We start from the raw sequence: 13,466 nt of genomic DNA, 5'->3' as shown, positions 1-13,466 counted from the left end.
TCCCAGTGGGAAAAAATCAATTTGAATGGTCATTCAATACGGAATTCCAATTTGGGAACTCGGGCCTCTTTCATATATCCGACATTCCGACCTGAAGATCACTGACGTCTGATTTGACCGAGTTCCCCGTTGTTTTGAACACGGCAATAGATCCCCACGACCTATAAACATGCTCACTTATTTGAGGCCGTATGCCATACTGTGTGAACCAGCAGGGGGCGTAGTTCCCTTTCTCTAAATAGTTTTTCCATCCCATGACGCTCTCGAACAGCTGCTGATTCCAAGATGACGGATCCTACAGCATCGCCGGACGATCACTGGAACAAAGTAAGCTTGCTAGTTTAGACAAATATGAGACGTGAGGACAAATAAGTGGTGTATGACACTGCCATATATTCGTAGCAAGAATATTGTTTGTAATTTGGAGTTAATTTGCTACACTTGGCTTGTGTTGGCTAGCTAACAGGTAGCTAGCGCTTTTGTTTATGACTCTTTTCAAGCTTATTCCCATTTCGTTACGGTTCTGTGATGGTCAACTGCTGGCTAGCTGGCCAACTTGTAGCCTAGTCCTAGTGGACCAGACGGGTGATTTGCAAATTCACCGTCTGGATGGACAGTGTTTAATTCTGCAAATGCTACACCCATTATATATCCACAGTTAAGTTAATAAATCAACTGTACAAAACGCTGTTGGTGTGTTCAGATTGCGCACAAGTCACAATGAACATGTACACAACGCATGTTTGCCGAGGTTGTGTACATGGTTTTGCCAAAAATACTTGCCATACTTCAGCCTTGTCTGCGCTGACCGCATAGGAACGTAGGGGCTATAAGTAACTAGCTGCCACCTAGCAGCGGTGTAAACATACTTTAAAGTACTACTTAAGTAGTTTGGGTGGTATCCATACTTGACTTTACTATTCATATTTTTGACAACTTTTTAGTTAACTACATTCCTAAAGAAAAGAATGTACTTTTTACTCCATACATTTTCCCTGACACTCAAAAGTACAAGTTCCATTTTGAATGCTTAGCAGAACAGAGAATTGTGAAATTAACGCACGTATCAAGAGAACAACCCTGTTTATCCCTACTGCCTCTGATCTGGCGGACTCACTAAACACACATGCCTCATTTGTAAAGATATCTGAGTGTTTGCGTTTGGCCCTGACTATCAGTAAAGAAAAAAGGGAAATGGTCTGGTTTGCTTAATATAAGGAATTTGAAATTATATCTAATTTTACTTTTGATACTTAAGTATATTCAAAACCAAATACTTTTAACGTTCTGCCTACATGAATCAAATCAGTGGTGTATTCATTCCGCTGATTCTGTTTCTTAAACAGAAGCAAACGAAACGGGGAGGAACCTACCTTTATTTGACCAATAGAAACTCGTTTAAGTTGCAGAACATAACTGTTTGGACATGATTACACCCCAGGACTACTGTCAGTGGATTTAGTTTATGCATATTGCCGGGTTTGTCTGATTAAAGGGAAAGTTGATTGAATTAGTTTTGGAACCGGTGTCCTGTGCGAAGTCTAGAATCCTACTCAACTTTTCAGCTGACTTCTGCCGTGTTCATATGCTAGTCGGACCTAGAAACTCGAAAATGTCTGAATTGTTAACTTGTTGGACGCGGCACGTTTATAACTACACCAGTTAGCAAGTCTGACATTTTCGAGTTTCCTAATTCATACTAGCACGTAAATGCGGCAGAAAAGTAGAGAATGATTCTGTTTCCACGTGCAAAAGTGATTGCTTTTGCTAAACATTTTATCTGCCTTCCCAATGAAAACTAGTTTGAAAATGTGAACATATTTTATAGAAAAGAGATGTATGTTTCTGGACGATGCACCATGCTGCCTTGTTGTTGACATGACCAAGCAGCACGGATTACTGTTCCATTTGAGAAGGGAGCTCCTTCCCTCACTACTTTTACCCGTTCATGTCAACGGTTCCCCGCGGCTCAGCATAATCGAATCTGCCCATTGAGTGAGACGGGAAAGAGCCTGTTGTTCTCACCTCCTTATCCACTGTCTTATTCTCTCCTGTCAACACCTGCCATGACTGAACAGAACGACGGGTCTTTCAGTGACAACGGATTTGACCCCAGTGAGTAGCATCCTTAGTCCTCCGTTTTACCAAAACTTACATTCTATAGCTAGTAGGCTACCAGTCCTGTGGGTAACTGTTGATTAGTAATTGAATGATGTCTGAGCTCTTCATTTTCTCCATTAAGGTTTCTTTGCTGAGACTGCAAGGAAGGGTACTGTGGTCTCCAGGGCTAACAGCATTGGGTCCACAAGTGCTTCATCAGTACCAAATACAGGTACTGTGTTCTTTGTCATTTATGTTTCGACAACATGTGTTAGGGAATATTTTTAATCTGCGACGTGGTGTGTGTACTGTATGACTAAATGGTTTGTGTATGTGAGGCAAAGCTGCATATTTATTTTGTGTCCTGATTCAGAAATGACTATTAATGCAGTGCCCCTTTTATTCATTGTCTTACTCCCTACCCCACTCTCACTTCGACTCTATTCTTTCTTGTTTTTTTCTCTATTGCATTTCCAAGTGACCTAGTTTGGTTGGGCGTTGTCCAGTGCTTTATTCCAGCTTGATGTCGGCCTTGAGCCCTAGGGAGGTAGACTGAAACACCTGCTCTTCTTCCTCTCCTCACTGTAGATGATGAAGACAGTGACTACAGGCATGAGACCACATACAAGGAGTCCTACAAAGACCGGCGGAGACAGGCGCACACACAGGCCGAGCAGAAACGACGGGACGCTATCAAGGTTTGGCCTCCGATGGGGAGCGGATCAACACGAGTGTAGATCATGGGGAGGAGGGTAGTTGTGAAAAGGTTGAAAAATACAAAGGATGGGGCGGTGACTCTGATCTCTTCCAATAAATTAAGAGGTTTCTTAGGTGGCCGAATGTAATACTTTTGTCAATTCTAAAACCTGTTTGTCGTGTATGTTTGACTCCACAGAAAGGTTATGATGATCTCCAGTCCATAGTGCCCACCTGTCAGCAGCAGTCTGAGTTTGCCGTGGGGACGCAGAAGATCAGCAAGGCCACAGTGCTGCAGAAAAGTAATGGATTCTATATAGACCATTGTACTTCTCAACCAGAAATGTACATTTTAGGACTGCAAATTGGCATTCTGACCTGTCTTTTTATAATGTCAACATACTATAAATATTTATAAAGGATCCCACCCTAAGCTGGAATTTTCCTCCCTGATAGAAATGCTTTAAGTCCAGAAATCCCTGACTGGTTGTTTCTGTGTTTCCTGCTGCAGCTATCGACTACATCCAGTTTCTGCACAAGGAGAAGAAGAAGCAGGAGGAGGACATGTCTATGCTGAGGAAGGAAGTGATGGCACTGAAGATCATGAAAACGTTAGTCGCAGGCAAAAAAAATCTGTTACTACAGTGGTACGATAAAACATCAAAGAGGGAGAGCTGCAGGGTGAATATTAAAGATATTAGCTGTGATAACCTAAAACGTCAAAGAGGGAGAGCTGCAGGGTGAATATTAAAGATATTAGCTGTGATAACCTAAATTATACATATTTAATCTAAGAGAGCCTTCAAGGATATGTTTCATTTACCTGATAACTCATGCATGTGTGTTCATGGTGGATTGCATAGGCTGTATCAGGTCAGCCCTGGCAGACGGGCCTTATCAGAGAGGGAAAAGCCTCAGCCCACACTCTGCTCCAGCAGAGATATGTCGAGGAAAGCAGTCAATGGGGTTGGTTTTACCCAAACAACAATCGGGACATGACCCTCAGAGTGTACTGTGGAGGGAGGGGAGGCCACCCATACAGGAACATCTGAATGGCTTTGAGCTGCCGTCTAATCAGTTATTTTCCTGAAGAGGCACAGAAGCCTCATCTTATAAGTTTTGAATTGTGCAGTCATTTATGCTATTATCTGATAGCATCAGGGTTCTACGCTGACCTTTTTTATTTATTTCTTTTTTTACAAGGAGCACATGTGCGCTTAAGTTGAGAAATGTAAGCGCACACAAATAAATTTAGGAGCACAATGAAAAAGGAGGTTTTAAAGCTAGAATCCTACATTTTCTGGGTGCACTAGTGCGCCTAAGTTAGAATTCCAGGTCGCACAGCAAAAACATGTAGGCGCATATGGGAGTAAAATGGTCCCACCGTAGATCCTTGAACATGTGCTACCAATACGACGCTGTCATAGTTGTGTAAATATGTTGACATTAACACTATTGTCAGTAGCTAGGTTTCCATCCACTTCATGCAAATCAACTATGCACATTCTCCCACATGAGATGTTTTTCCATCAAATTAACTTGTTGCGGATAAAAGGCTGTGCGTGATGACATAGTGCACATAAAAATACATTTTTCCCGATGAACTGAATTAAAAAAACTACAAGTTAAATGGGTTTACATCGCATTTTCAACTCTACTGATGGCTTTCTCCAAACAAATAGTTGTCTAGTGAGTTCCCACTCTGGTATTGGCGGTGCGCTCTAGCCAACAGCTCGCAGGTACAGTGAGGGTTTAACCTACATGGCAGCTTTGTCAAACGGCAGCTCGATATTAATTGGAAAGGAGCATCAAGCTCATCAACTTGCACTTTCACCACCCTGTGAAGTTCATAACTTATTTAATCTGTAGCCTAATAAACGGCATGCTTTCCCAGTGCGTTATACTGGGATGACCACACGTCATCGCGTGACTCCAAGTTTGCTTTGATATGATGGTTATTATTTTGATATTTGCTCATTAATTAGCTTTTCGACTGACATTTCTTGCGTAATACATTTTAGACACACAAAGATCCCACCTTGTCTAGCGTATTTGGTTTTGTCTGCATTTTGGAAAGTTTACCGACACTTTCTGTTTCAGTCAAGCCTGTCGTGATTTATTTTTCATTTTTTATCCGACATGTACTTTATGCACATTAAAAGGTTGGATGGAAACCTGGTTAGAAATGGTCAGATCTGGTCGAACAGGTTACTTAAAACAATAAGGCCTGAGGAGGTGTGGCACAGTGCCTGGATACAGCCCTTAGCAGTGGTATTATACACTGTCTTCAGGAAGTATTCGTACCCCTTGACTTATTCCACAGTTTGTGTTAGAACCTGAATTCAAAATTGATTAATTATACAGTACCAGTCAAGTTTGGACACACCTACGCATTCAAGGATTTTTATTTTTACTATTTTCTACATTGTAGAATAATAGTGAAGACATCAAAACTATGAAATAACACATGGAATCATGTAGTAACCAAAAAAGTGTTAAACATATCGAAATATATTTTAGATTCTTCAAAGTAGCCATATGCTGAGCGCTTATCTCTGTGGTCCAACTCATCCCAAACCATCTCAATTGGGTTGGTCATCTGGTGCAGCACTCCATCACTCTCCTTCTTGGTCAAATAGCCCTTACACAGCCTGGGGGTGTGTTGGGTCATTGTCCTGTTGAAAAACAAGTGATAGTCCTACTCAGCGCAAACCAGATGGGATGGTGTATAGCTGCAGAATGCTGTGGTAGCCATGCTGGTTACGTGTGCCATGAATTCTAAATAAATCAGTGTCGCCAGCAAAGTACCATGACACCTCCTCCTCCATGCTTCATGGTGGGAACCACACATGTGGAGGTCAACCGTTCACCTACTCTCAAATTTGGACTCATCAGACCAAAGGACAGATTTCCACCGGTCTAATGTCCAAGCAAGTCTCTTCTTCTTATTGGTGTCCTTTAGCAGTGGTTTCTTTGCAGCAATTTGACCATGAAGGCCTGATTCACGTAGTCTCCTGTGAACAGTTGATGTTGATGTGTCTGTCACTTGAACTCTGAAGCATTTATTTGGGCTGCAATTTCGGAGGCTAGTAAATCTCTAATGAACGTATCCTCTGCAGCAGTTGTAACTCTGTCTTCCTTTCCTGAGGCGGTCCTCATGAGAGCCAGTTTTGTCATAGCTCTTGATGATTTTTGCGACTGCACTTGAAACTTTCTTGAAATTGTCCGTATTGACTGACCTTCATGTCTTAAAGTAATGATGGACTGTTGTTTCTCTTTGCTTATTTGAGCTGGTCTTGCCATAATATGGACTTGGTCTTTTACCAAAGAGGGCTATCTTCTGTATACCACCCCTACCTTTTCACAACACCACTGATAGGCTCAAATGTATTAACAAGGAAAGAAATTCCACAAATTAACTTTTAGCAAGGCACCCGTGTTTAATTGAAATGCATTCCAGGTGACTACCTCCTGAAGTTGGTTGAGAGAATGCAAAGCTGTCAAGGCAAAGGGTGGCTACTTTGAAGAATCTCAAATTTAAAATATATTTAGATTTGTTTAACACTTTTGGTTACTACATGATTCCATATGTGTCATTTCATAGTGTTGATGTCTTCACTATTATTCTACAATGTAGAAAAAAATAAAAACCCTGGAAGGAGTAGGTGCGTCAACTTTTGACAAATTGTGTGTATATATATTCTTTTTTTCACCCATCTACACACAGTAGCCTATAATAACGAAGTGAAAACATTTCTGTAGAAAGTTTAGCAAATGTATTAAATTAAATACAGACATGTCTAATTTACGTAAGTATTCACACCCCTGAGACAATATGTTAGAATCACCTTTGGCAGCTATTACAGCTGTGAGTCTTTCTGGGTAAGTCTCTAAAGAGCTTTACACACCTGGATTGTACAATATTTGCACTGTCTAATTGGTTGTTAATCATTTTATTCCTGAACTTATTTTGGCTTGCCATAACAAAGAAGTTGAATACTTAATGATTTAAGACATTTCAGCTTTTAATTTTTAATTTGTCTGTAAAAAAAAAAAAAAAAAAAGTGTGTGTGTGTGTATATATATGTATATATAAATAAAATCTCAATTTAATCGATTTCAAATTTGGGCTGTAACACAACAAAATTGAAGTCAAGGCGAAGTATCATTACTTTCTGAAAGCACTGTGTTGGCCGCATACCCTAAACCACCAAGGTGCCGTATTGCTATTATAGACCAGTTAACATGACTAGAGCAAGAAATATGTATTGTGTCAAACCCATGGTATATTGTCTGATATACACACGACTGGAATTCTGTTTCAGCCAATTACCATCCAGTACCCAAACTACCCAGTTTATAATGCGTGTTTAACCTGTGTGTTGTAGGAACTATGAGCACATAGTGAAGGCCCACCAGAACAACCCTCAGCAGGGGGAGGAGCAGGTGTCGGACCAGGTCAAGTTCAGCGTGTTTCAGAGCATCATGGACTCCCTGTTCCAGTCCTTCACCAGGTCTGTGTCTGTGGCCAGCTTCCAGGAGCTGTCCGCCTGCGTCTTCAGCTGGATCGAGGAGCACTGCAAGCCTCAGGTAGGACACTCAATATGCACTCCATATACGGTGCTGCTGGTGGATGGATGGCGCACCAAATCATGTATGGTTTTATTTAAGGTAATGGTCTTTGTGATAGTCATGGCAGTTTGGTGTATTTTCTGCTCAAGGATGGTATTTTGGACTTCCGTCTGACCCCAACAGGTCAAAACTATCACCACTGTAGGCTATAATTGACATGCCAGCCACCCTGTCTTGCTCTGAGGATGGATGACTATGTTGAGTTGACAGCTGTGTAATGGTAATCCGTGGTTGTCCTCTTTTCCTTCCCAGACATTGCGTGAGTTTGTGGTGGGAGTTCTCCGGCAGCTCAACAGCCAGCTGTATTAATGCAGGCCAGGCGTAAACTCAGGACAGGAATCTCCCCTCAGGGATGGAGCCGGGGGCCTATCCTGGGTTCTCAGGGTCTGGTAGAGACCTCACATATCAGTCTATCATGTTCCCTCCTGGCCTGCAGTATTTCAATCCTTAACGCTTACTCAACTCACCACCAGTCTGCAGCAGGGTTGGGTGTTTCCTGTCTAGTCAGGTCAAATCCAGCCCAGCATTCTGTCTGTGGTTTTAGTCATCAGGGTTTTTTGTTGTTAAACAAGGCAAATGGCCACTTGCTTGTAAACGTTCCCTAATGTTTACATTCACCACAAATCAGGGGTTGGAACCACATTTTATTTTTTCATTGTTCCATTCCAAACCTCTTTTTTTTTTTTTTCCATTGTTCAAACCAGCATAAAGTTCTGAACCGGTTCAAATCAAATCCAAGACAGTTGTGAGTTAAAATATTCAAACAAGTTGTGATGGTATTTGAGAATTGTTAAATGTTCATCATTGATTGTGATGTTATGATTGCTGTTGTGTCCATGTTGTTACAGAATCAAGCATATTTGTAAGTCTGTTACTGCAGCTTTTTGCCTTTTCATCATCTTTATTGGCATAGAAGACACGGTAGAATTAGTGATTCATGAATAGTTCTGTATTAAACCTGGTTTTTAAACAGAATCTCTGAACCAAAAACCTCTGGCCAGGATTCAATCAGATTAGCGGTAAACGCATAGCTGATCATTACTTTTGTTTAGGTGGTGTAACTGCATTTAAAAAAAAAATGTATTTAACCTTTATTAAACTAGGCAAGTCAGTTAAGAACAAATTATTATTTACAGTGACGGCGTTAGAGCTGTCAAATCCACAAGAAGCTTCTGGCGTTGCCATTAGATGCAGCACCAAGTCGCATTCGTAGAAATCCCTTGCAGAAGTGTTATAAATAACAGTGAACTGTGAGAAATCCCGATTTCATTTAATGATTGTCATTTCTATATAGCCTACACTTTCTTGTTCTGAACTTCTAAGGTGGGTGGGATATAAGGACGGGTGTGGTTTCATGACAATGACCACAAGAGCAGCCGCTTACCAATTTGACAGCTTTTTTTTAGGTGGTGTAACTGTTAGAGCTATGTGTTTGTCGGCTGATGCAGGTTGCCGCAGATCTGATTTGAATCCTGGCCTTAAACAATCAATCATGTAAAAATGTAATGTGAAGAATTTGGTGATTGATTTTGAAAATGTGCTCAGGAGAACTTGTACCAAATGTTTCAGGACCTTCTGGTAAACCTAACAGATGTGAATGTTTAATCTGTGTAATCACCGGACTTCAAAAAGGGATTTTATACGACAAGTCTGTGCTGGTATAAATAAATCAGGTCTACTGTTACTTATTTTGCTGATTTGGACAAGAATTTGATGAATGATTTTTAATTGCAAAATAAACTTTAAAGTATACACCTGTACAAGGTATTTTATTACAAAACATAACTAATTACTATTTGTAATTCCTGCAATGAGTTTTGATGGCATAATACTCCCTCGGAATTGACATTCAAGTCAAAAGTAAACAAAGATTCTCCAACATTCTGTCAGGTACTTGGCATAGTCACTTTACAGTCCTCATCAGTCTCCACACCAACTTCTTCCTAAACAGAGAACACAAAAAAAGATGCTGACATCTCAGGTTGACAAATAGAGTAAACATGATAGGCATTTGTCTGCCTCTGTCATGGTGATGAACAAAATCTCGGTTCCCAAATAAAAACAATAGAATTCATGTGTAGAACAGTGTCACTGTAGATCTGTATGTTTTGCAGAGCATCTTACCAGAAATTGCTTCTTGGTCTTGGGGTATCCCTCCAAAATGGAACCCATCATGTCAGATGCCTGAGAGGAGCAGAGACGGAATCAGACTATTTGTTCTGGTTTATCCGGCTCTGGCACGAATACTCATGGTTTTGATCAAGTAAGGGCTCTATTCAATCCAAATTGCGGAAGTACGGCAATGTTCCTATGTTTAGCGGAGACTGCATTCACGGTAAACGATGCATGTCTGCTTGATCGGAAATTACCTTTACATTTTATCACGCAATCTGTAACACTTAAGCAATACAGCTGGAATAGAGCCCTAAAATAAAATCACCAGTCTCTTCCTCTTCTTCCACTCTTTCACGTAGAGATGTCTCTCCTTGTAAACCTGAAGGAAAGATGCATGAGCACGGTATATGGAAAAAAGTGTTTTGTATTTGAACCCAGGTCTGATTGTGACCCATACCATCTCCTTCTGCTCTGGTGTGACATGATTGGTCGCTGACTTGATCTTCTCCAGACGCTCCCTGTAACCAGAACACTCTGCTTTCAGCTCCTGGATCTCTGACATCATTTCCTCTGTGGTCAGGGAGCTGTTGAGCTCCTTCAACTCTGCAGTCAGAGATAAGAGTATGTCAGATAGTCCAGGGTGTGGGTAGGGTGCTGATAGGGCCAAAGAGGGGAGCCCTACCTGCGTCCAGCTGTCTGCATCCCTGAGAGATGGCCTGCACCTGTGTGCTGAGGTCAGAGATGCGACTGTCGATGGCCTTCAGATCTGCCTCACTCACCTCTCCAAACTGGGCCTGTAGGCAGTCAAATATATTCTGGTAGTTACTTTTACCGGTTAGTTCTTTTAATTGCTTTGGTGCAATTTTCACAACTATGTGGTAAATCTTCACAACTCTTAGTTCAAAACAGATCATCAGAGGCAGTTAACACATTTTCATTTGACTATAATACAAAATCAGTCACTTTTTCACCAAACTTCACACTGCTTTACTACAATTGTATTAGCCAATACAGAACCTGTAATAGCCATAATATTTACATAGACATTTATCCAAAGTGACAAAAGTCCACACATTTTGGTATTTGTCCCCAGTGGGAATCGAATCCACAACTCTGCTGTTGTTAGTGCCATGCTCTTATGAACTGAGCCACGTACAGGACCACTACAATACATAAGTACAAAACTATGAAATTCTTGATTATACTAAATACATTACAGGTGGAAGATGTATGCTTGCCATCCCCATTAGAGTACCACCCTCATTCAGGCCATGGATGAGGCATGCAATGATTTAAATCTAGACCTACAGTACCAGTCAAACGTTTGGACACACCTTCCAATTCAAGGGTTTTTCTGAATTTGTACTATTTTCTACATTGTAGAATAATAGTGAAGACATCAACACTACGAAATAACACATATGGAATCAAATAGTAACCAAAGAAAAGTGTTAAACAAATCAAATATATTTTATGAGATTCTTCAAAGTAGCCACCCTTTGCCTTGACAGCTTTGCACACTTGGCATTCTCAACCAGCTTCATGAGGTAGTCACCTGGAATGCATCTCAATTAACAGGTGTGCCCTTTTAAGTTAATTTGTGGAATTTCTTTCCTTCATAATGCGTTTGAGCCAGTGGTGTTGTGACAAGGTAGGTAGGTATACAGAAGATAGCCCTATTTGGTAAAAGACCAAGTCCATATTATGGCAAGGACAGCTAAAATAAGCAAAGAGAAATTACAGTCCATCATTACTTTAAGACATGAAAGTCAGTCAATATGGAAAATTTCAAGAACTTTGAAAGTTTCTTCAAGTGCAGTCGCAAAAACCATAAAGAGCTATGATGAAACTGGCTCTCATGAGGGCCGCCACAGGAAAGGAAGACCCAGAGTTACCTCTGCTGCAGAGGATAAGTTCATTAGAGTAAACTGCACCTCAGATTGCAGCCCAAATAAATGCTTCACAGAGGCCAAGTAACAGACACATCTCAACATCAACTATTCAGAGAACTCTGCGTGAATCAGGCCTTCATTGTCGAATTGCTGTAAAGAAACCACTACTAAAGGACACCAATAAGAAGACTTGCTTGGGCCAAGAAACACGAGAAATGGATATAAGACCGGTGGAAATCTGTCCTTTGGTCTGATGAGTCCAAATGTGAGATCTTTGGTTCCAACCACTGTGTCTTTGTGAGACGCAGAGTAGGTGAATGGATGATCTCCACATGTGTGGTTCAAACCATGAAGCAGGTGTGGGGGTGCTTTGCTGGTGACACAGTCTGATTTATTTAGAATTCAAGGCACACTTAACCAGCATGGCTACCACAGCACTCTGCAGCGATACGCCATCCCATCTGGTTTGCGCTGAGTGGGGCTATCATTTGTTTTTCAACAGGACAATGACCCAACACACCTCCAGACTGTGTAAGGGCTATTTGACCAAGAAAGAGTTTGATAGAGTGCTGCATCAGATGACCTGGCCTCCCCAATCACCCAACCTCAGACCAATTGAGATGGTTTGGGATGAGTTGGACCGCAGAGTGAAGAAAAAGCAGCCAACAAGTGCTCAGCATATGTGGGAACTCCTTCAAGACTGTTGGAAAAGCATTCCTCATGAAGCTGGTTGAGAGAATGCCAAGAGTGTACAAAGCTGTCATCAAGGCAAAGGGTAGCTACTTTGAAGAATCTCAAATATATGTTGATTTGTTTAACACTTTTTTGGTTACTACATGATTCCATGTGTTTTGTTTCATAGTTTGTAGAAAATACTAAAAATAAAGAAAAACCCTTGAATGAGTATGTGTGTTCAAACATTTGACTGGTACTGTATGTCAGGCTTGGATAGAAAATTATGAATATTTGATGTTCACTTTGTATGGGTAGTGCAAGTATTGCCTAAGTACTGTAATTTACAGTACTGTAGCATACTACATTCAAAGGGCAATTTTAAAACATCTTACATTTTCTGCCATTGGAGTATGTTAAAATAAGAAAATATAATTATGTTGTGTTTTGGTGATCAAACCAATGTACTAATTTCACAGTAAACTTATGTTGGATCAATGGTTGTGTGGTGAAAGAGATCTGCAAACAAAATGAAGAGTATTGAATGGAAGACTGGCTGCTTACAAGTGTAAACATTTTTTTTTTTTTTTTTACAAATTCCCCACATACTTGTGAAAATAGCACCAAAGAGAAGAAGAAGAAAAAAAGAATCACTAAAACAGAAAAGATTCAGATCAGCAGTGGCTACATATTTCCATCAACATATACAGTACGCATTGACGTGCTGCTCTGATACTCAGCCTGGATCACCTGATCAGCAAAGTAGATCTTTTGCTTCCCATAGGTTTTCTCTTTGATCTTCCCTTCCAGTGCCAACTGTTCCATGGCTTTAACCACAGCCTACCAGGATAGGAATGAGTAATGAAATATACATTTTAGTTTATTCATGCTGAAAATCATATCACTGGCTCAGAACAGTTTAGCCTTTCTCACCGTCTTTCCCAGGCCGTGCTGCTTCTGTAAATTGTTAAAGACATCTTGGGCACTGTAAGGACGGTTCTTCTCGTTCAGGTAAGCAAATATGACTGTCAAACCTGACAATAAAACACAAAACAGTGACCTGTATCACTTCTAGCTGGTGTATGGATTTATCAGTGCAGGTCAGTGTGCTAGCTTGCTGTACTGGTTTTAACTCTGCTAACGTTAGTTACATCGGTTAGTAAAACGGCTGTCATGTTTGGCAACATACCAGATGCAATCAATGTAGCAACCAGGTAAAATAAAGATTAAAACTCATACCTCCGTTGTCTTTTTTGCTCATCTTTATTCTGTGAGCTATAAGCTATCGCTAACTAACTTGTGCTAGCTAGCGGTGCAATAATGATTTACTTATCTTGAGTTTGGCGCGCCGTGATGCAT

The 13,466-nt window shown here is 40.7% G+C and overlaps 2 protein-coding genes across 4 annotated transcripts in view; one reads left to right on the top strand and one right to left on the bottom strand.

The window, feature by feature from the left end:
* The window catches only part of LOC106601136 (max-like protein X), a 10,805-nt gene extending 1,625 nt beyond the window's left edge, over window positions 1-9,180 (top strand). For both annotated transcript variants that reach the window (XM_014193097.2, XM_045715036.1), the window contains exons 2-9: window positions 272-327; window positions 2,079-2,115; window positions 2,243-2,332; window positions 2,689-2,798; window positions 2,996-3,098; window positions 3,308-3,407; window positions 7,185-7,386; window positions 7,681-9,180. In XM_014193097.2, coding sequence (XP_014048572.1) covers window positions 286-327; window positions 2,079-2,115; window positions 2,243-2,332; window positions 2,689-2,798; window positions 2,996-3,098; window positions 3,308-3,407; window positions 7,185-7,386; window positions 7,681-7,737 — 741 coding nt within the window. In that variant the 5' untranslated portion in view covers window positions 272-285 and the 3' untranslated portion in view covers window positions 7,738-9,180. The remainder of the gene's footprint in view (window positions 1-271; window positions 328-2,078; window positions 2,116-2,242; window positions 2,333-2,688; window positions 2,799-2,995; window positions 3,099-3,307; window positions 3,408-7,184; window positions 7,387-7,680) is intronic.
* On the bottom strand, window positions 9,138-13,466 carry psmc3ip (PSMC3 interacting protein). 2 transcript variants are annotated; one of them, XM_014192937.2, is made up of 8 exons: window positions 13,347-13,466; window positions 13,041-13,141; window positions 12,858-12,947; window positions 10,226-10,337; window positions 10,001-10,146; window positions 9,869-9,922; window positions 9,553-9,612; window positions 9,138-9,371 (listed from the first exon to the last, which is right to left on the bottom strand). In XM_014192937.2, exons 1-8 carry the CDS (start codon window positions 13,366-13,368, stop codon window positions 9,315-9,317), a joined length of 642 nt encoding a protein of 213 aa, XP_014048412.1. In that variant the 5' UTR covers window positions 13,369-13,466; the 3' UTR covers window positions 9,138-9,314.

Source organism: Salmo salar, chromosome ssa03 (genome assembly GCF_905237065.1).
Source record: "Salmo salar chromosome ssa03, Ssal_v3.1, whole genome shotgun sequence".
NCBI classification, from domain to species: domain Eukaryota; kingdom Metazoa; phylum Chordata; class Actinopteri; order Salmoniformes; family Salmonidae; genus Salmo; species Salmo salar.
This window is presented reverse-complemented; position numbering and strand designations above follow the sequence as displayed.

Coding starts and splice junctions, on each gene's coding strand:
- psmc3ip (XM_014192937.2), bottom strand. CDS start 13,368: ATGAGCAAAAAAGACAACGGAG. Junction 10,147..10,225: donor ATGCAGACAGCTGGACGCAG/GTAGGGCTCCCC, acceptor CTCTGACTGCAG/AGTTGAAGGAGCTCAACAGC. Junction 9,923..10,000: donor CACCAGAGCAGAAGGAGATG/GTATGGGTCACA, acceptor TCTTTCCTTCAG/GTTTACAAGGAGAGACATCT.